Source organism: Panicum virgatum, chromosome 7K (assembly GCF_016808335.1).
Source record: "Panicum virgatum strain AP13 chromosome 7K, P.virgatum_v5, whole genome shotgun sequence".
In the NCBI taxonomy this organism is placed as follows: Eukaryota; Viridiplantae; Streptophyta; class Magnoliopsida; order Poales; family Poaceae; genus Panicum; species Panicum virgatum.
Genome location: NC_053142.1, coordinates 29,836,363 through 29,859,534, shown reverse-complemented (window position 1 = coordinate 29,859,534; position 23,172 = coordinate 29,836,363). Strand labels below are relative to the sequence as shown.

Sequence of the window (23,172 nt, the reverse complement as noted above, 5' to 3'; positions counted from 1 at the left end):
CTGGCGGAGGAGTGCCGTCTGCTCGTCGCGCCCGGTAAGCATGGCCGCAATGGCCTGGACCAAATCAGGAGGTGCCGGTGGGTCCGCCATTCTGCATTCAACCATAATTGAACTAGTTACATTATCCTGATTACACAAAAATAATCGTCACAGCAACTAACACTCGAATCATAGAAGAAAGCGCAGAAAATAAAATATTTGGACTCATTATAAAGAGTTCTGTCTGCACCAACCGGTCAGACCGGTGCAACCGACCGGTCAGACCGGTCAACATGGCGCTGTGCGACTCAACTGCATGGCACTGTGTGGCTCGATGTGGATCAACCGGTCAGACCGGTCACCACCCAGAAATCCCAAAACTCTCAGTGCTAAGGCTTGGGTAACCACCCTTAACATAAATTCGTAAAACAATTGAAATTAATGAATGCCTTGATGCATGAACTTCTATGCCAAACCTTCAAATGCAACTGAAAAGCACAAACACATAATGCGTGAACGCCCTACGTTATCCTCTTCAACCGAGACTTTGGACATCTATTTATACAAGACCACTCACTATATAGGGCTTACTACGTATAATCCCTCCCACATCGTTGAACAACTTTTGTCTTAAATTAAAATTTTGTTTTTAATTTGCAAAACCTTAAAATTAGTCATGCTCGTACTACCCCCGATGCATTTCGGCTCTGATACTAGCTGTGACGGAATCGCCAAATTAAAACTCTAAATTAAGCGTAATGGCCATTATTTGAACACATCAGGCGCATTAGCTTAATGATTTAATTTGACGGTCCTTTCTCAACCCAATGACCGATCGAAATAACACCGGTAGTCCCATGCGAAGGCGGGCGCAGATGGTACAAGCACAACAATTACTTGAAAATACTAAAGTAACACGCGATAGAGCTTTAAGTTTTACAAACCGAGTTCAAATACAGACCTAATTTATATAAATTGAAAGATTTACAAATTTACAACAGGGGGACCAAAGTTAAAAACGTAAAAGAAATTACAACAACTCTGCTACATCTGGTTCTGGTTCTGCACAACCGGTCAGACCGGCTCACCTAACCGGTCAGACCGGTGCCCCTCGGCCTATCCTAACCACCGGTCAGACCGGTCTACTGACCGGTCTAAACAAAACTGAGGGGCTGCACACTCCGCTTTCAAGTGTGCAACCCGCCAACTCCCTAATCTAAGTGTCTCGCTCCACCATCTCCCACCTCTCTATATCCCGGCGGATGAACTTGACACAACAGGGGCAGAAGTCAACGTTTGGGTGTCCTGAAATAATTGTTTCAACAAAAGCCCTGAGCAACTAATACTCAGCAAGACTTACCCGACTATTGGGTATACTTAGCCCATATATCTAGACATGCAAGGCTTTCTGGCTGGTAGTTAATTTTTGCGGAAAAAGCAACTAAAAGCGAGTCCTTATTTTCCAAATTTTAGCTCCACTTTATATCAATAAATTTACTAATCAGCTATGCTTTGCAAATCCCTATAGCAATCATGGTGAACAAAACATTAATTAAATTATATCACCCCTCATTGCAGCTCATCTCATTTTATTCCACTTCTTTTCTACGATGTGACCAAGAGATCAAGGCTCTCATAACCGCGAGACACGGCGAATCGATTCAATTTAACATTGCAATGTGAACCTAACCGATACGGCACGCGTAAGCCCCGTCGGACCACACACACCAACCCTTCCCCTCCCCGCCTCAAACTACAGGAACCAGTCCAACGACATATAGTCAGCCGGGCCCTACGTGAGACCACCAAAAGTAAATCTATACATCCCATTTCTCCGCGGCCACTCGACTACCCTAGGAGTTGGGTACGGGTTCCTGTACTTTCGAAGCAAAGCAGTACTAGCCTTACCGATTTCGACTATCTCCTACTCCCAGCATGCGATTAGTACAATTCAATCCCCGATCAGCACAGCCAACAACGGAACGGTCCTTAATCAATACAGATGGGGCTGCACATACCCCCACCCGGTCTCTCATCCCCTACCTTCCATTTTGAATTTAATACTCATGTAGTGGAACATAAATACTTCCTATATCTCACGAGTAAAAGGAAATTACTCGACTTCTACCGAGTCCTATTTAGCATGGCAAAACTAACGACCTACACATACTAGTATAAGACTCTGGGAACCTAAGAATTATGCATCTATGGTTACAACCAACTCCTGAAATGTAATGCACAGGTAATAAATATATAATGGCCTCTCCTCCTGTTGGGCCTACTCTAGCGGCTCAGGTGGCTCTGCAACCACCTCGTACACCACCTCCTCTGCCGCGGCTGCTACACGTATGCATGTGCATATGACATGAGAAATGCATCACTACAAGAATTCTTGGCTTGTATGACAAACCGAATCTGTCATATAAAGTACAAAATTGGTCATAAAAAATATATTATGACGAAAATCCCCACGTCACGAGGTCGTCACAAAACGACCGTCACATAATGTACCTCATGACGGTTTTATGGTCCGTCGTCACAAAATGTCTGTATCTTTTGTGACGGAATCCTTATAGCGTCACACATTGTTACCTTTTATGACAACTGATTATGTCATATATTATTTAGTCAACGCGTCACATTATGTACGAGTCGTCACAAATGGTCAGCCAAAGAACCAGTTTGGATTTTTTTATGACGCCACAGGGTCGTCATGTATGGGTTTGTAGATTATGTGACAGTTATATTTTGTCATGTTTTGTACTGTTTCGTATGGTATTTATTCACATTTGAAGACGGATGTGTGGCGTCACAAATTGTCATTTCATTCATGACGAGCATGGCATGCATATTCAGTGACAACCCACTGATCTTTCATCACGGCACACAAAAGTATAATACACATATATCATCAAAGCCATCATCCACAGGATTGACATCACAATTCATAAATCATTCAGAATTCACAGATTGACATCCCAAGTGATAACACAATTCACCGAAGCCATCATGCATACACATGTTCCAACAACAAACTTGCAGCATACTTGTTCAACCACATAGTTCCAGGTTCTAGGTTCCGGCACATAGTTCCAGGTTCCAGCAAACATAAAAATATATGCAGAATATAACATACAACCAGATGGCGCATAGTTCTAACGAAGTTCCAAGCACAGACTAAGTTGAGGCAATGTAGCAAAAGCTTAGGCAAAGGCCTCATCCTCAGAAACTGCATTCATACCTCATTCTTTCTGAAATTTCAGGACAGCTCGCAGCAGCTCATTAGTCTCCTCAAACTTGATAGTCATCCCCCTCACTTGCTCTTGGGTCTGCCGCAGCAAACTTTGGTTTTCTTCGAGTGCAGCCTGCTGAGTTTGAAGCTGTGCCTTCAACTCTTCCTGCTTCCTAGCAGATTCCTCTCTTTCAGCTTGGAGGGCTGCCTCAAACTGAGCTTGCATGCGTGCTTGTGCTGCTGTCGATGAGGACTGACCAGTCTTTGACGGTCGAGGGGCACCAATGTTAGGAAGAAATGTGGATGAGCGGCTGATCTGGCTAAGACTTTCATCAACAATCTTGGAGGGGGACTTTTGTGCTTCTCCTTCTTCTGGCTCTCTATTCTTCTCTGCCACCATTCGTTCCTACATAAAAAGAATGCACTTCATAACAAGGCCGCAGAACAGTGTTGAAACAGGCATGTATTTTAGTACAACAGATGTATCCAATCCTTTTGGAACTTACATATATATCATTGGCAAGAGGAGTGCGACCATTTTTTTTGACTATTCATACATTCCCCAAAGAAATCTACAGCATCTGGCTCACTGTTGTTGTACTTAGGCCTCTGCAGCATGTAAAAGCCTTGGATTACTTTGAAGCACACATCTCAGTTTGCATTGCGTAGTAACAAAAGGATCCAGGCCAACACCAGGCAATCAGTGTGCATATAGAACAAAATAACCACATAAAGAATTTGAACAACAACCCAAAAGCAACCCAAAAGTGTGTAGTATAGTACCCCAAAAGTGAAAGCAATAGTATTACCAGGCTGTATCGATGGGCTATGTAGGACCTAGAACCCGTTTTTTGGTGAAGCTGCACGTTGCCTCGATTTACTTTATTCTTTGCAAATTTCTCCTGCACCACAAATGCAATACAAACTTTTAATTCACATGCACAGTTTGATTGCATATTAACAAAAGTATTGATGCAGGCCATGGACCTGATTCTTTGGGTCACACCAGTACTCTACGAGCTTGATCCACTCCTCTTTCTTCATTTTACGTGGAGGTTCTTTGGCCAACAGCTGTTCCTTTATCAGGGACTCATCGAAGTACTTCCTTTTTAGGTGATACCTCTGCTGCCTTACTCCCTTCTTAATGATATCAGTGCATGCAGATTTGCTTGGTCCCTCATTCTTAACATCGACATCCAACCTATTCTGCAGCCACACAAATCATTTATTAGAAAAAATTCCTTACATGGGAGTAGAGCTAGTAATGAAAGAAAGTAGTTGTAGTGAAATAGGTGTCTCACCGCCACTTTGTCAAGGACTTTTTGTACTTCTGCTGGGCCCCCATCTCTTTCATAAAGCTTCCAAGATGTGTAGATAGGCAGCTTGTCTCTAAGAGCTACACCAGTTTCTGATGCCAGCTTCGCAGCTTGAAGTGGGACATCAGGTCTTTTCTTGCCTTCAGCCACTTGGATAGCCAGCTTGTTTCCTCTCTTTATCATCTTCTCTAAGCCAACCCCAATGGTTTTCTTGCAGACTTCCTTTCGGGGCGCTGCATTGGCAAACAACATGCAAACTGGGTTATTATAGCATCCACAAATGTGGATATTGAATGTAGATAATAATGGTTGGAAACACATATTGATTACCTAGAACTAAGTCACCAACTGGTTCTCCTTCATTTGTAGGACCCTCTAAATCAGCATCAACTTGGACATTTGAGTCATTGATGTCGTTGCTTTGCCTAGAGCTCTGTACACCTGGCGAGGTTTCTATAGGATCTGATTGGTTAACACTAGTTGTAGGAGTAGGAGTACTATGCTCAGTGTTTCCACCAGGCGCAGATACGGGTTGACTGGTGCTGGGTAATCTAGAAGGACTAGGCAGCTTGCTGGCACTGGAAATGGGATTAGTTTTAGGGTTGGCTTTCGAACTGGTATTAGGAGGCAAGGGCAGTCTTTCCCTAGGTGGTGGACGGCCTCCAGGCGAAGGCATGGCTGCATGTTGCCTAGTCAATCTAGTAGACGTGCGCGGTGGCAGCTGTTTTGCAGCTGCCATTTGTGCCATCTTTTGCTTCTTCTGCTGAGGGCGAGTTCCTGGAACCATCGCTCCTACCTGCCAAGAGAAACATGCATCTTATCAATTAAGGAACAAGTGTGAAGTACATTAAATGACTATAATGAAGTACATGATTGAAAAAGACTGACAAGATACTTGTTAATTGGCCTAGTAATGCATCTCACCTCAGTATTATCCTCATTATTTAGGTCATCATCACTCTCAGATTGGTTATCAATGTCAGAGGATGGGTCATATTCTTTGTCAGAATCGCTATTGTCAGACACTACTGTCTTCCTTTTGCACTTTTCCTTTTTGGAAATAACATCTCTAACTTCCTGAGGTAATATTGGAATGCCAAGAGACTTAAAATGTTCCTCGATATCCCTTACCCTTTCATCCCTGTCCAGCTCATACTGGGTTTTTGTCATTTCTTACTTAGTTTCATCAAACGCACAGAAAGCAGAAACTGGATTCAGTTTCTGTAAAAGAGATGGAAAAGAACTAACAAATCAGTATTCTTTGAAATCTTAGAAAGAAGGAAAAATAACAATCAAGAATAACATAGCAAGTTACGTACAGCCATGGGCAAGTTTCATTAGTCAGACAGAGAACAATTATCAAAACACACAAGCACTGGAACCAAAGGTCTCGAACAATTAGCAGAACACACAAGCAATGGAGGAGAAGGAGGAAACAGAGTACCTTTGGAGCAGGAGGAAGCAGAGTACAGCCGGCGTTGAGGAGTGCACGTGGATGTCATCGGGCGATGCTGTTGAAGCAACGTTCAGGACGTCGACGGGGCTCGCCGGCCTCCGGCGTTGAGGTGGAACCGCGCTTGGCGCCGCTAAGTTGCGGGGAGGGAGGAGGAGGCCATGCTAGTTGGCGTGGTGGGCTTCAGGGATAGCGGGGTGGTGGGCGCGAGTAGCGGTGGCGAGGGGGCGCGAGCGGCGGCGAGGCGGCGCTAGGGTTTGTGCGGGTCTGCGGGGATTTTCCCCTTTGTCTGACTGGGCAAGAGGATAAGGTGAGGGGGGGGAGGGGGTTTGGATGGCTTGAGCGGGAGGTGGGGTGGGTCCCATGTGTCGGCGAGCGGGATAGCACGGGAGAGAGCTAGGTGCGGCAGTGAAAATTTTGGCCTGACGGGTGGAGCCGGATTGTCGGTGGCCGGTCCTAGACTGTGGCAAAGTTGGTTCTGATGCAGCAGGTCCACTTGTCAGTGACCCTTTGAGTTCTATTAGGTCTCTGGATAAAACATTGGTGTACTAAATACTTTCAAATTAAAAAGTGATGAACACAAAGATTGCACACCTCATGAAAATGCACACTTTTTGTTTTGGTAGTTTGTTCATTCGACAAAGTGGCTGTAAGTTTGTTCATGAAAATGACATATCTCACTTATAGTTCATGGAACTATAAGAGAGATTGTAGATTTTATGAACTACTTTACTTTCACTTTGTCAAATGGGCAAATGGCCAAAATAACAATTGTTGGTCTTCATGAGTCGAACAACTTCCGTGTTCATGACTTTTGTACTTGAAGTCATTTGGAGTTTCAAATTATGGATTGATGTTGTATATTCTTTTAAATTCAACTTTTTAATCGTTCAAACTTTGTAACATGAAAATATGACCAAAATCAACTTAACAATTTGACAGATCATGATTTTAGAATTTTTTTTATTAAAAAAAGCATCAGATTTTGAGATAGTATGTAGGAGAAAAACTTGTTACAAGATTTTGCCACGGATTAAAAACACAAATGTGTGAGCAATTCATAGGGAGCAAGAGAGGCTAATGAAGATCTTGGCCCACATGTCATTTATACAGTGGACCACTTGGCACTCAAGCCTAAATAACATCTGGGTCCACATGTCATATAGTAGGGGTACTTCACTTATGCTGCCGGTTTCTATATCTTTTTTTTTAAAAAAAACTTAGCTACGAAGCTCAGCTTGGCTGCTCGGCCACTGCCACTGGCCATCCCGCCGCCCCAACCTACTGCCTCGCCGGCGACCAGCAGCTGCAGCTGCCGCTGGCCATCCCGCCGCCCCAACCTGCTGCCTCACCGGCAAAAATCATCTGCAGCTGCCGCCCCTCCCCTCACCTGCATCTCGCGCCCATCCCCTCGAACCCATCGAACCCGTGGTGGATCTTGTCCGGCAAAACGAGCTGCTCCACCGCCCACCAGCAGCCACGGCAACCACCCCCACAAGGTGAGCTCAGTGGCTCACAAAAAAAAGGTGAGCAAATCGATGTGTACATCTTTCGATTTAGATTTTTCTTCCAGTGTTTTTACTTTATTCGAGGGATTTATGATGGATTTGTTACTCTTTGCACCTAATTTTATCCAGTTCGAGATGGATAGAAGTTGGATTTATAACAGTGCACTATTTTCGCCGGCCTTTTTGTCTGGTGTTCTGCAATTCATGGAATATGTCAGAGGTAGTATAGTGCAGATGAGAAAATCAAGTGCCCATGCCAAAAATGCTTGAACCAGATAGAGAAAAGCCTAGATGATGTACACGAGGATATCGAACTCAATGGTATGTCTAGGTGCTATACTAGGTGGGTTCACCATGGAGAGGAAGAAGATGATGTTGGACAAGATGAAGATGGAGAACTCGCTATTGTACCTGAAGATATGACATTGGACGGAAATGACCAGGCAGCACTTGACGAGGAAGGACAACTTGAAGATGTCGTAGATGACGGTGCAAGGGGAGTTCAGGGGTTGATTCAAGATTTGCGCGACGCAACAAGCCATGGCTTTGGTGGTAACTTATATAAACAACTCATGGAAGAGGCAAAGCGTGAACTTTATCCAGGTTGCACCGAGGAGACTAGGCTATCATTCATTATTAAACTGCTGCATATAAAAGTGTACAATCGGATAACAACATCTGGGTTCGATGCATTCCTTGAGTTGCTTTCTTCATATTTGAAGAATGTGCCCGGACTTCCTAAGTCCTATAACGAGATGAAAACTCTGCTTCGGAAGATTGGTTTTGGTTATGTTTGTATTGATGTGTGCAAGTATGATTGTGCCTTGTTTTGGAAGGACCATGAAGGCGATGATCATTGCCCAGTTTGTGGCTTCACAAGATGGAAAGTGAACAAGGAGGGCAGAAAGAAAGTTCCTCACAAGGTCCTCCGTTACTTTCCAATAATTCCACGCCTTCAAAGGTTTTTTATGTCAAAGCAGCGGGCACAATATGCAAGATGGCACAAGGAAAAGAGGGTACCCATTGAGAATGAAATGAGACATCCTGCTGATGGGGAAGCTTCGAAAGATTTTGATGAGACTTTCAAGTCTTTTGCAGCTGATCCCCGCAGTTTGAGGTTAGGCATTGCTACTGATGGATTTAACCCATTTGGTCAGATGAGTAATTCATATAGCATATGGCCAGTGATAGTTGTACCATACAATTTTCCACCATGGATGTGCATAGACCAATCCAATTATATGCTTGCTTTACTAATTCCAGGCAAAAAATCAGCAGGCAAAGATTTTCATGGTTCATGCAGCCTTTGATAGCAGACTTGATAGAGCTTTGGAAGGGTGTAAAAACTTATGATGCAGTTGAAGGCAAAGACTTCAGCCTGCGTGCAGCGATTCTGTGGGGAATCCATGACTACCCTGCATTAGGCACCATGTCAGGCAGAACCACTAAGGGTTACTTTGCATGTGTGCACTGTGATGAGAATCCATGCTCCGAATGTCTTAGCAACAAAATTGGTTTCATAGACCATAGACGTTTCCTCCCTAACGACCATGCTTGGAGGACAAACAAATCTTTCAATGGCAAGCATGAAAAAAGAGAGAAGCCCAGGAAATTTAGTGCAGATGAGGTTATGGAAAGGTTGGATGAAGTTTGCTATGTTCCAGGCAAGAATCCAGATAAGCCAAAATCAAGAAAACGACGACGTAATGAAGATGAACCGGTATGGCATCTGAAGGTTAGCTTGTATGATTTACCATACTGGTCAAAATTGAAGCTACAATACAACCTTGATGTTATGCACATAGAGAAAAATATATGTGAAAACATTTTGTCAATTCTACTTAATATTACAAACAAGACAAAGGACACCATCGCTGCTAGACTAGATTTGGAGGACAGAGGTATAAGAAAAGAGCTTCATTTGCTAGATGACAGTGGTAGTTCATCATCAAAGCCAAGAGCTTGTTATGTTCTAAAACTAGAAGACAAGAAGAAGTTCTTGCAATTTGTGAGCAATGTTAAGTTTCCAGATGGCTATGCCTCCAATATATCAAGATGTGTCAATATGGAGGGAGGAGGATCAATACATGGGCTGAAAACACATGACTGTCATATAATGCTGCAACGTATTTTACCAGCTGGCCTTCGTGGTTTGGTGCGCAAAGATGTATACGAAGTAATTACTGAATTGGGTACTTTTTTTAGACAACTTTCCTCCAAAACTCTAAAGGTTGATGCACTACACCAGATGAAGGAAGATATTGTGCTTATCCTTTGCAAGCTAGAGAAAATTTATCCTCCAGCATTCTTCGATGTTATGGTTCACCTAGCAGTACACTTACCTAATGAGGCACTCCTTAGGGGACCGGTGTAGTATGGATGGATGTATCCCATTGAGAGAAGGTTGGGCACCTTTAAGTGTTTCGTCCGCAATCAAGCAAGACCTGAAGGATCTATTGCGGAGGCATACACTGCCTATGAGTGTATGACCCAGTGCTCAACATATTTCAGTGACATCATTAGTAGGTTCACTAGGCCTGAAAGAAACTTAGATGGAGAAGAGAACATCTCACCCAATAGTTACTCTATTTTTGGTCATGGTATTAACCTGTTGGGTGCTTCAAAACTTCATTACCAAGACAAAGACTATGACTCCATGATTTGGTTTGTTCTAAATAACTGCGAAGAGGTTGATGAATACAAAGAGTGAGTAATTCCTGTTATTACAGCCATCTTTATTCAATACTAGTGTCACAAAATAACTAATTAGCTTCTTCCTTGGCAGCATGTATAGGGAACAATTAGAACAAGAAGAGGTCAACGATGTTGGAAAAATGATGTCAACACAATTCGCTGCATGGTTCGAGAATCACGTGTGTGCTACTTCTACAACATGACTTCATAATTTATGATCCAATACATTTTCAAATCAGTAATTCTGTATGTTTTTTACCTACAGATTACCAAATTGAAATACGAAGGCTCAACACTTGTTGATGAAGACTTGTACTCACTAGCATGTGGGCCGGATCCGCGCATGCGTTCGTACACAGCCTGTATAATCAATGGGGTACAGTACCACACTATAGCTCGTGACGAACATAGGAAGACACAGAACTCCACCATCAAAACTGCAGGTACTCACGGTGATGACACAATTGACTTCTATGGGACAATCACAGACATTATTGAGTTGAGTTATAGTAGGAACAGCAAAGGGCGTAGAACTGTTATCTTATTACGATGTGAATGGTACCATTTTGGTGGAAGGACATACCAGATGAAAGATGATGGTTACTTCAAGAGCATAAACATCACAGGTCGATGGTATAAGGATGATCCTTTCATTATGTCCACAGATGCTACACAAGTATTTTTCTTGGAAGATACAAAATTAGGTCCATGTTGGCGAGTGCTTCAAAAATTTGGCCACCGACATATATTTGATGTCGAAGAGTCCCACACAAACCAACCAATCCATGAACAAGTACAAATGAGATGTCAAGAGGCATACCAAGAGGAGCATATTTCATCTACAGATGGTGCAGTGAGAGACATTCCTCCAAATATGGATTTGTTGCACATGGATAATGAACCAGGCAGCCCTATTAGTACAGACCTCGTCGAGAGCATCCGTCGACAAAAACATATTGCTCAAGGTGATGAAGCAGACCACGAAGATGAAGATGAAAATGAAGATGAAACCTACCTTGAGTACCATAGTCCAGAAGAAGGCAACACTTCAGGAGAAGACAGTGATGTTGATTGACCTTTGCATTTCTAGAGATTTGTGAACCATGAACTTTTCTGTTATTGATTTTGTTGTATTTGAATTATGCTACTACATTTGTATCCGATTTGTGAGATTGTAAGACCTTATATGCAATGTTTCTATTTTTAGTGGATACTTCATGTCTGATCCAAGTTACAGTGTCCAGATTTAATTCACATGATGTATATCTATATAGTCCAAGATTTCTGTGTTTTCATGACACATGAAAATGTCATGGAATGCCCAGAATCTATCCTAAAATGTATTTCTGGGTTTTTATGACCCCAAGGCCATGTCATGGAAAGTACAAAATCTGTCACAAAATATAATTGGAAGTGACATACATGCTGCAAAAGTTTCAACCCACACAATTTTCACATCAAAGCAAAAGTGATCTTTATTTCCAACATACATCAGCATTGCACATACATAGGGCTCAATACTGTCCACCACAACAGGTTAATACATCATCAGAATTGCCTACTTCAATACAGCTACAACCAAGCCAATGGCCAACACCACGAATATTGTTACATTCACACATCCACACACAAGACAAATGCAACTTCCCAAGCCTTCCATGTTCTTGCCAACCATTTCCTTCACCTCATTCAGATTTTGCTCCAACCTATCAATTTTTCCCACCAGCTCGGGAACTTCTGTTGTCTAAGCAGCTGCAATGGTCGAGGAAGCTGGAAGTAGATAACCATGATCCTCAAGGTACACCATATATTCCTCCTCGAACCAATACCTGGAACATCTCCCCTGCATCCAAATGACAACCACAGACAATTTAACACCAATAGTGCAGACACTGAATGCTACAAACACTACCATTCTCAGGGAAGCACATTCAGGGAACCACTGAACTGACATTTCCATAGCCTTGCCGGGGGCACTTGAAAAACCTCTTTCCAATATTATACTGAGACTTCGTGGTAATGGCAGCAAACACCCGCACATCCTTGCAAGTCGGGCACATGATCAATGGTAACCCGGTCATATCATCAAGCGGCGCCTGCAGATCGACAGTAGTGGGCAGAGGCACTGCAGCAACAACAGCAAGGGGTCCAGGTTGCAGGGCAACCCGATCTGCGCTTGACCGCCGAGTCCGAGCGGTTGAGGAGGACGCCTGCGACATGACAACTAAAGAGGGAAGGTGAGCAATAGTGAAAGGCAACAGAGGGGGGACAGGGAGGGGGCACTGCCAAAATGGCACACCTAGGGCGATGAGGAGCTGCCACCGCCGAGACGACGCTCAGCCTGAGAGCCGCGGTCGGCCCGCCCGCCCGCAAGCCGCACTCACCCCGCCCACCTTGCTCAGCCCGCCAGCCAGCCGCGCGCGCCTCGCCGCCCAACCGACCTCCGCTTCGCTGCCAAACCGGGCCCCTCCGACGCTCCGCCCGCCCGCAAGCTGCGCTCAGCCCGCCAAGCACTGCCGCCCGCCGCGCTCCGTCAACCCTAGCTTCACGCCGAGATCCGCCACCAGCCAGCCGCCGCGCTCCACCAGGCCGCCCGCCACGCAACACCGGCCCACCCGCCGCCGGCAGCCACGCTCGGTCCAGCCTCTCGCCGGCAGCCGCTCTCCGCTCGCCCAAACGCTGCTCGTCGCCTCTCGTGTGGGAGTGGGGGATTTTGGGGAACGATTCGAAATAGTCAAAGTGCTACTGGGAGTATATTCACGATTTTTATTTTTTTAGGACTATGGCTGAATAATGACGATGGGGACCGTCATGTCAAAATTAAAAAACAATGATGCTACAAAAAGGTCACAAAAAACCACTCCACGTCGTCACAAATACAATTCCATCGATCGGCTACTACCGGCCGATATTTTGTGATGACACAAGGCATCTTTATGTGACATAATATAGAGTGTGGTCACAAATAGTTCAAGGTCTCATGAATTTATGACGCCACTGTTGTTTTCATCATATTATGTTACAATATATGACGATATTTGTCCTCGTCATGGGGACTTTTGTCATAAAAAATTAGAATTCTTGTAGTGCATGCATGATTTACAAAATTTACAGATAACCAATAACCAAATTAATTTCTAACTATTTGCACCAACAACCCCTCATTGAACCCTCTCAGCTCCTGCCGCACCGGTCAGACCGGTCCACCTGACTGGTCATACCGGTCCTACCCAGACCAGAAACTGGAACTCTTGCCGCGGCGAAAATCGCCCACCAAAATCAAAACCCACCTAGGATCTAGTGCAGGGACGTAAATGGAGTTGCTTGACCGGAGGAAATCACCTTAAATCATCTAGAACGAGAGATCAAACCATCACAAGCTAGAATACCTTGGATGAGCTTTTCCCCTTGCTAAGAACTTGGATCCACCGCACCCCAAGGAGGGAATCGTGGAGAAGATGATCCATCACGCTGATTGAAGCTTCCCCAAGCCTTGGAATGGATTTGGGGTGAGGGATTTTTGGGAGAGAGGGTTTGGGAGAGGGAAGCTCGGGGAGAGAGGGAGCTGGGCGTGGTGAGGATGAGTGAGTTGGTGAGAAAGAGACGAGTGGTTTAAATGCTGTGGGGCCACTTGCCCCACACCAGCCGGGTTCAACCGGTCTGACTGGTCACCCCGACCGGTCGAACTGGTCCAATCTGAGCCAGCCCAAAACTGATAGAGAATTTACCTACAGGTTTGTCATGTTCATTTGGAATTTAACGGTTGTAATTAGCCTTATGTAAAGATGATTAACACCTGGGTGTTACAACGGTGCACCTGCAAAGTGGAGCAAGTAGAGAACCTCAAGGCAGCTCTGAGCGTCATGCCCATGTGGTCAGCCATGGTGATGACGTTCGTGCTGCAGAGCTCCTCATTCGGGGTTCTGCAAGCAGCCACCATGGATCGTCATATCGGCACAACGAGATTCCAGATACCAGCAGGCTCCATCTTAATCATTGAGATCATGACCTTCAGGGTGTGGTCAGGCTACTACGACTCCTACATACTCCCCCTGCTCAGGGGGTTCACGGGGCGGCAACGCGTGCTCAAGCTGAAACAGCGCATGGGCATCGGCTTGTTTCTGGCCGTCGTGTCCATGGCGGTGGCGTCGGCAGTGGAGGCTCGCAGGAGGGAGGCGACGGCCAGGCATGGAGCACTGCGGATGTCATGCGTGTGGCTGGCGCCCCATGCCAGTACGTGCTCATGGGGCTCGCGGATGCGTTCGGCAGCATTGCGCAGATCGAGTTCTACTACGCGGTGCTCCCCAAGTCTATGGGCAGCTTCGTGCTGGTGCTGCTCTTCTTCGGCGGCGGAGTTGCGAGCATCATGGGGACCGTGATCCTCAAGTTCGTGAACGTGGTCACCGGCAGGGGTGGGGTGGTCCCGTGGATCTCCGACGACCTGAACCTGGGTCGCTACGACTGCTACTACCTATTGCTCGCAGTTCTTGGCGCCTTGGACCTGGTCTACTTCATCGTTTGCGCTTACGTTTTCAATGAGACAATGCAGAACGTGACACTGGAAGCGGGTGCTGATGGCGAAGCAGAAGAAACAGTACAGTTTCGAGGCTAGCTCGGCAAGTGCTTGTTCCAACAAGAAAACGTTCGTATGTCGGGCTGCAATAAAAGCATTCCAATGATATGTTGTCTGTTGTGACCAATAGGATTTATATCTTACTAGCAAGTATGCTGGTGCGTTGCAATGGAAAATATTGCTCAACCTAGACCAATTAACATTACATGTGTCGCTCTTTATCTAACTAATAAAGCAACCATATAACAAATGTTCAAGCAAATAAACATAATAAATTATAAGTATTACACCAAGCATTTTATAAACAGAATCACAAGGTAGACCGTCACATAAAAACAGTAATTGCTAAAAAAACATAGTTTGGGGGAGGGGGGAAATGACATAAAAAATTAAAATTAAAAAGAATAAATTTCAGGGTAAAAGGGGTATTTCTGGAAAAGTAAATGGAATCAGGAATTATTCGCAAGAGTGATGTCATCATGAACGGGTATTATTTTGCTGAAGGGAAAAATCTTGTTTAGGATCCATTTGGTTCTACTTTTCCAACCGGCTGTTTTCCGACCAATGAGATCCCACTCCTCTGCTTCTTGCGCTTGTTCTTGGCCTTCCTCCCCTTCCCGTCTCCCCCCAGGTCATCCTCAATCATCATGATGGCCAGCGCCTCCGACAAGCTCGGCAGGTACTCCAGTCTCGCCATCCACTTCTCGGACTGGCTTTTGTCCCACCGGTCGTTGCGGACCCGGTCATGGCCACTGTACTCGTCTTCTCCAATGGCCGCAGCCGGAGCGCCGACCACAGCCACCTCCTTCCCCTTGCCGAGGCCGGAGAAGATGGCCAGGCCCCTGCTGAACTGCACGCTGAGGCTAGACATGGCCATCTGCCCATCTCCATCTGAGCCTGCCTCTGCCTCAGCTCCACCAACTCACCCTTGGCCGTCTTCCTCCAGCTTCTTCAGGCAGTCCACCTCCAGTACCATGGATGACGAGGCACGCTGAGCTTGATGCTGGACTCGCTGCTCGCATTAGATTGGAGCTGCCGACGCCGCTGCCTTTGCCACCACCGGCGTACCTCTCTCCGATGACCTCAGTGGCATGCCGAACCTGCGAATGCCAATTGGAGGTCGCGTCAGACTCGGATTGATGTTCGACGAACAGTAATAGGTGGAGGTCTTTTATGGGCCCATCTGTCATTGAGAGATGACGGACTAAAAATCAAAGCACCGCAAAAATCATTCTACTTCTTAGAAATAGGTAAAGATCTATACTGTAAGAATAAAAAAATAATTGAAAATATTTCTCACTCATATCAGGCCCACCGTACTCCTCACACTAAACCCGTCAGTATGGGGGCGAGGGAGGTGGGACGAAGAGTAGCCCCATAGAAATTGAGAGCTAGAGGATGTTTCTACCTATATGTAAAAGTTTTTTTCTCACTGATATCCTGGCTACCCACCCGCGTACCCATCGCATCGTTGTTAAATCATCATCGCATTTTCCATCTATATTCCTGACGTCCTCCGTGACAGACTGACAGTGGATGAATGGATCGCTTCCACAAGCGGGACGAATCCAATCCTGGGGGCTCAGGGAGGCCGGGCCCCCTGCCGATAAGTGTCGTCCTCGCGGCAGCTCCTCCGCCATGTGCGGCACCCCCGTGTAGAGACAGGCAGCTTGGATATATATGGACACCCCTTCGTGCGGGCAAGGTGGCGACCCGGATGAGACGATGGGTCGTTGTGAGAGTTGGATGGGGATGGGAGCGTGAGGCCTCACAGCGGCTAGGCCGAGAGGTCATATCAAATGGTGAAGGTGGTGGCTGCAGAAGACACGAGGTTGGATGCTTTTCGAGGTGCTCTCCTTCTGCATGGTGGACCGACGGGGGACGCGGGGACGCGGGGTGGGAGGGGGGGTGCCATTATCCATCACTTCAAGTGATAAATCCGCAAACCGTCGCGCGAAAGTATGACCCTATTTGAGAACGCTTATGTTTAGATTATAAGCAGAATAAGCAAAAAAAATCCCGTCAAACGCCTTGCTTCCCAAGTCGTTTATTTGGAACGCCACCGCGAAATAATCCTCGTCAACACTGCTTATCGAAACGCAAGTCTAGCCTTGCTTTACTCTCGCTTTTCTAGCCCCTCATTCCTCCCCTCCCCCACCCCCGACCGGATCTGGGCATCAAGCTCCCCTCCTCCCTAGCGCCGGCCACCGGCCCAGCCATGCCTCCTTGCCGCCGGCCGCCCACTCCTCCCTGTTTTCGTGCTTGCGCCGCCCTCTCCTCCCTGCAACGCCCGCCTGCCCTCCCCACTCTGCTGCGCGCCTGCGCCCGGCCCTCCTCCCTGCTGCGCCGCTGGCCAGGAAGTATCGTCGCCCTTCCTGCATCGAGGACCCGAAGAAGCCCAAGCGCCTCCCTTAAGCGAGCAGCCAGCGCCACCCTCTCCTTCTTTCCTCCCTGCATCGCCGAGAAGCCCCGACGCCTCCATCAAACGAGCAGGCAGCGCTTCCTACTTTGTGGAAATTAGTGCAGTTGAAATCTTGTTACTACTTTGTGCAGTGGAAATTCAAAGGTTAATTAATTGTTGTAATTTTCAGTATTTTGGAGCACTACTTCAAAAAAAAACGCAAAACTTGCTCAGATAATCTACCAGCAATAATCAGGACAGCCAAACACCTGGACATCAAATTCTCCATATCGTGGCTTATCAGATAAGCTTGCTCAGCTAATAAGCGAGTTTCAGAAAAGCTCTCCCAAACAAGACCTATATGGATTTGGGCGGTAGTCTTAGTAATTTTAGGCTGGCCCATTTACATTTGACTACGTGTATATCATGGCCTATTAAATAGAAAGGAATAGGCGCTAATAGGAGGGAATCTGTGCATCCATGCAAAAGTAAACAAAAATGCTGACATCACTCACATGCATGGGAATCGTAAACTAAAAAAAACTATAACCATTAAACCGAGTATCCAAATTAAATTTAAATATAACCATTATCTTTCTTATGATAAGATCTTCAAAATAAGACCACACATGCCTATATTTTCATAATATTTTTTAAAATATTTTTAAAATAATAAATACTTAATTTTTAAAACTGGGAATAAATATTTTAAGAACACGAACAAATTTAACGAACAAATAATAATATACAACGAACAAAATGTTACACATCGCGGATATTGAATTGTACAGGGTAAATAATGAAAACTGAATGTCGCGAACAAACGGGTCAACATTATGGAACAATTTAATCTACAAAGAGAACAAATAATTTGGCATTGCGAACAATTAGTTACATGTAGATAAAATAAAGATAAATACATCTACAATACAGCCAAATATATATACAATTCAATGTAAAATAAGGAACAAAATTGAAAATAAAAAAGGGAAAAAGCAAATAGAAGAAAAACATATTAAAAGAGAGAAAAAAACAAATAACAGAAGGAAAGAAAATGAAAGAATGCAAGGGAAAAGTGGAAGGAAAAAGAATGAAAAAGAAAAAAAGAAAAAAAAACAAACATGTGAGATACGCTCCTTGGCTAAAGAATTAATTGTGAATTTATGTTCATATAGAAAACGAAGAAGAATGATACAGGTTAGACAATAAAAGGAACCATCTACTTAGGAATAGAAGAAAAATAATTAAATAAATAAGAGGGAAAAAACTAGTAACGATGGGAGAAAAGAAAACTAGTAACGGAAGGAAAAAAAAGTAGAAAGAAAAAAGAGAAAGAGCAAGGTGTAGAAAAAAAAATGACACGTCAATGCAACGCGAGCACACGAAGACACGCCGGAAAATGATGAGACTAGGCGCAGTTTTTCTTTTTTGAGATTAAGACTAGGCGTAGCTAGAACATGCACGTTGTCTCTCATATGGTGGGCCAGCTCCAGGCAGCAGCCCATCGAGAGTAGAAGCAGCATTGAACTGTGATAAATAAAAATAAAAGAGAAAACACGTGGCAACAGATGGGAAAACGATAATGGGCCGAATTTATATCACGAACCCATGCTAAAACTCTTCAGGCGATGGTTTTATGGTTTGTACTTTGTAGCCCGAGCGATGTATAGCCTCTCGGGTGGGAGGGGGTATTCAGCCGGGGCTCTGGTGCTGGGCCGCCGGCGGTGATGGGAACTTTTTTCATTTTTATATTTTTTAAAAATTAAAATTTCAAAAATATATATCCGTTTTCAAATATTTCAAAAATATACCCCGGTCGCCCTCCCATAAGGCGACAGGCCCAAAGTGTAATTTTTTTTTCTTCCAATTTGCAACGAAGTCCCTGGAGGAAAAAAAAGGGGGGACCTGTCGCCCCCCCAACGGGCGACAGGGGCCTGTCGCCCACCCCTCGGGCGACAGGGGCCTGTCGCCCATTGGGGGGGCGACATGTCCCCCCCCCTTTTTCCGACAGAGCCCCTTTTTTCCAGGGACTTTTATTTTTCCAGTGACCTATTTTGAGCTATTCGAGCGTGTATTCGTCATCATCGTCGGCAAGATCTCGGCCGCTAACTCCTACCGCACGTAACTTGTCCTTCATTAAATCACGGGAAAAAATCGCAAGAACTTCCCTTATTTCACGAGCATTATGGAACCCAGAAACATAATAAGTTCACATCAATAATATCTATAGAAACAAATGACAAGTAACCTACCACAATCATAAACATCGGATACAAATAAGCGGTCCACAGCTATCTCATTACAAATAAACATCATATACATCTAATGAGGCATGACTGCCAAAACCATGCTCTTTCCACTCTTTTGGCAATGAGTACTGCTTGTCATCAGATGAGTCCTCATATTCTTCCATCTCTATTGCGGTTTGGTCTTCTGCCTCCATCTCGTCCACAATGCTATGTATCCTCTCTCCCTCATCAGCAAGACCCTGTGGTCCCATGTTTTGGTTCTCTGTCTCTTCTGACTCATCTTGCTCAACATAATTGGTCTCTCTTCGAATACTCGGAGTTCCTTGATCTGCACAATGTTGGATTTCATTTTGTGTCTTCTCCCGGATTTGAACAAGAATGGCCAGAGGCCACCCACGCTCTAGAGCTGCTTGCATGTACTTCTGCCAGTCATCAGTGCTGTGTATCATCATTAATTCCCATAATTCACTTTCTACCTCCCAATTAACAAGAGACTGGACAGTGATCACATGTGTCAACGGATCAACATGGAACCCACGCTGCAGCCACTTACATATGAAACCAAAACTCCTTTCCAGAGGTTTATCTATGCCGCTAGATGTGCGCTTAAAGGAAGAAAGATCTACTCCATTTGGCCCATACATAACATTGTATTCACCATAAAATACTTGAAACTGCATCTTGCTCGACATATCTGTATATCACATAATACTTATCGAGTTATACTCTTTACTTCACTACCTTATTCAATAATCCGTAAAAACTAAGTATGAAATTCAATTACAACGTATAAGTATTCATAACTACGTGATGACACTCAAATTCTATACTGCATAAATGGTTCTACTAATTTTCTAAACTAATTTACTACTACGTAACTACAAACTAAAGTATCATTGAACTCCTACTTAAATGGTTCTACTATAGCACTAATTAAATCAAATTACTCATATTAAAATACGTAGTACTTAAATATAACAATATTTAAACTAAATGTATTAACCTGCAGATCACAAGTGCTGAATCCGGCAGGGCTTCGCCGCTTTCCTTCTCCTTACTCCTCTCTTTTTTTCTGGATTTTTGGTGGAATTTTCGGGCTCAAATGAGGAGGGAAGGGGAGGGCTTGAGCTTATATAGGGGGTACCCCCGGTCGCCCGCGGGGGGGGGGGGGGGGGCGACAGGCCCCCTGCCGCGCCCGTGGGCTGGGCCCAGCGGCGGTCGCCCGTGGGCTGGGCGACAGGCCCCTGTCGCCCCCCAACGGGCGACAGGTTTTTTTTATTTCCAGGGACCTTATTGCAAATTTGAAAAAAAAAATTCACTTAAGGCCTGTCGCCCTATGGGGGGCGACCGGGGTATATTTTTGAAATATTTGAAAACGGACATATATTTTTGAAATTTTAATTTTTAAAAAATATAAAAATGAAAAAAGGTCCGGTGATGGCACGGGAGGCACCTTGGACATGATTCTGCTCCGTGACACGCACGTACCTGTATCTAGGAGTAGTAAAGGGTACAAGATTTTGAACTAAAAAATCTAAAAGCCGGGCCCTAAAAAAACCGGACTATAATTTTATACAATTTTAAACTAAATAATTTAAGAGCTTTGTTATGTTATGAAAAAGCCACTAGGGCCATGGCCTATTACCACCCTACCTGTACCTTTGTGACGCCAATGAGGCTGGCCGCTCCTGCCATTGTCCACCATGGTCCCTCATCCCCATGCTCTGCTCATCGATCCTTGTCATCAAGTACCTTGATATTGCTGAACAGGTAACCCAAAAGGTCTTACCACCTGATTAGCAGAACACATTTGACCGAGGTGCTTTATCTGACGGTTTTGTTGGTATGCAGTGCTTGCGAACATTTGAGAAGATATCACGGAGGCAGGCTACCCAGGGCTTCCAGGCATGAATATCACCGCTGTGCTGGCATACATTGACTTCTATACTGCAAGTATTCAGGGGCCTGTTTGGTTTGAGCAGTAGCACAAGTAGCACAAACTTTGATCAATAATTAGGGATATTAAATAAAGACAGTTTACAAAACTAACTCCACAACCCCTGCACTACTTCGCGAGACGAATCTAATGATGCATTTGACCGCACGATTAGAGGCTGGTACTGTAGCATTACTGTATCCAATCATCTATTAATTACCGTTATTAGATTTGTTACAAAAAGTTACACACATCCGTGAAAATTTTTTGCAAATAAACTTCATTTAATATTTCATACATGCAAGATTTTCTGGTTGCGCTAGATGCAACCAAACAGACCCTAGGTTAGAATATAAAAAAAACATCTTTGGTAGTGAAAATTTAGTACATTTGATATTTTGATGCCTGCTTCCATGGTTCAGAGGGTTGTAGTGTCAGCTGTCGCAAAGGCATGCAAAAAGTAACCTCCCCAAACCCAAAGGTTGCTCCCATTTTGTTGTGCATTTGGCCCAATGCTGTATAAGCTTAAGGCAATCCGAGGAGAAGATGGTACTTCTGTTCCCCATCTAACCGAGCTTGTTTTCGTTCTGCGCAGAGTGCTCTGTGTTAGTTTCTAAATAATCTGAATTTTTAGGTACTCGAGGAGAAATTGCATCTTCCAGAACGTTTGTGCCAAAAAGCAATTTTTTTTCTAACTGGATGGTCGCTTACCCACCACTTGAACCTACCGCTGCTGCCCTCCACCCGGTGCCACCAGTGCTCTTCGTATTCGCTGCGTTCGCCGCACGTTGATCTGCAGGACGTTACCGTCCTCAACCTCCACCTTGACCTCATCCCAGCCCCGACACGTTGGCCGTGAAGACAGGGGCCACCGGCGTCTCCTTTTAGTCGATGCGTGCGCCGGCAAATGCCGCGGTCTCGGAGTCAGAGTCGATGGCCTGTGCCCTCCCACTGCGATGCACCCCCTGTCGCCCTTGAATCTTCAACCTGCACCACCACCAGGTCTGTTCGGCAAGAACAGATGGGTGCCTCCCGGTAAAATGAAATCCTCTCGCCGTCCTGTTTCAATTCCCCCACTCCCTACGCTCTCTCGTGCCCTGAATCACAAGTAATTTGGTCCACAGCAAGCTGGCGGTGGCCCATAGCACTAGGACCAAGCGAGAGGAAGCGGCCGGAGATAGTCTTCACATTCTAGATGCGATTTTCTTTCTTGACAGTAGATCGTGGTCGTGTGCATGGGCGCGATTAGCTATCGCTTCAGCGATGATGTGCGAACCATCACCTGAAGGCATCGAGATCGGTCTGCACTGTCAAACCCCACCAGCATACTAGGCCCAATCAAATTTTAGCCCAATCAAAAATCAACACGCAACAAGCATCTATGCATGGGCAGTGAGCACATGAAAAAAGAGGCGAATCTTATTACGTCATCTGCATGCACATGTATTGAAGATTAAAAAATTAATACATCTTAAACTATATATCTAAATTAAATTCTAATTTCACCGTTAATGGTAAGATCTTTAAAACAAGACCACACTTACTTATATTTGCATAATATTTTGAAAACATATTTTTTAAATACTAAATAATTATTTTCAGCTACTGGGAACAAATATTTTAACAATACGAATAAATGATTATTTTCTACGAATAAAAAATTAAACATGATGAATAAAATAATAATGTTCTACGAACAAAAATATTGAACATCACGAACATTTGATTGTATAGGAAAAGAGATGGAAAATGAATATTGCGAACAAATGATTTAGTGTCATCGAACAATTTAGCATTACAAACAAATTAGTTCAAGCGGATTTACATGAAG

The 23,172-nt window shown here is 44.7% G+C and overlaps 1 protein-coding gene across 1 annotated transcript; it reads left to right on the top strand.

Annotated features, from left to right (window-relative positions):
* Positions 1-14,063: 14,063 nt before the first annotated feature.
* On the top strand, positions 14,064-14,794 carry LOC120640094 (protein NRT1/ PTR FAMILY 1.2-like). Its single transcript, XM_039915980.1, has 2 exons — positions 14,064-14,342; positions 14,417-14,794. The coding sequence occupies exons 1-2, from the start codon at positions 14,064-14,066 to the stop codon at positions 14,792-14,794; spliced, it is 657 nt and encodes a 218-aa protein (XP_039771914.1).
* Positions 14,795-23,172: the final 8,378 nt, after the last annotated feature.

Bases quoted from the DNA above. Each gene is read 5' to 3' on its own strand.
- LOC120640094 (XM_039915980.1), top strand. From the start codon at position 14,064: ATGGTGATGACGTTCGTGCTGCAGAGCTCCTCATTCGGGGTTCTGCAA. The intron at 14,343-14,416 runs GCTCGCAGGAGG...GCCCCATGCCAG, and splicing joins CGGTGGCGTCGGCAGTGGAG to TACGTGCTCATGGGGCTCGC.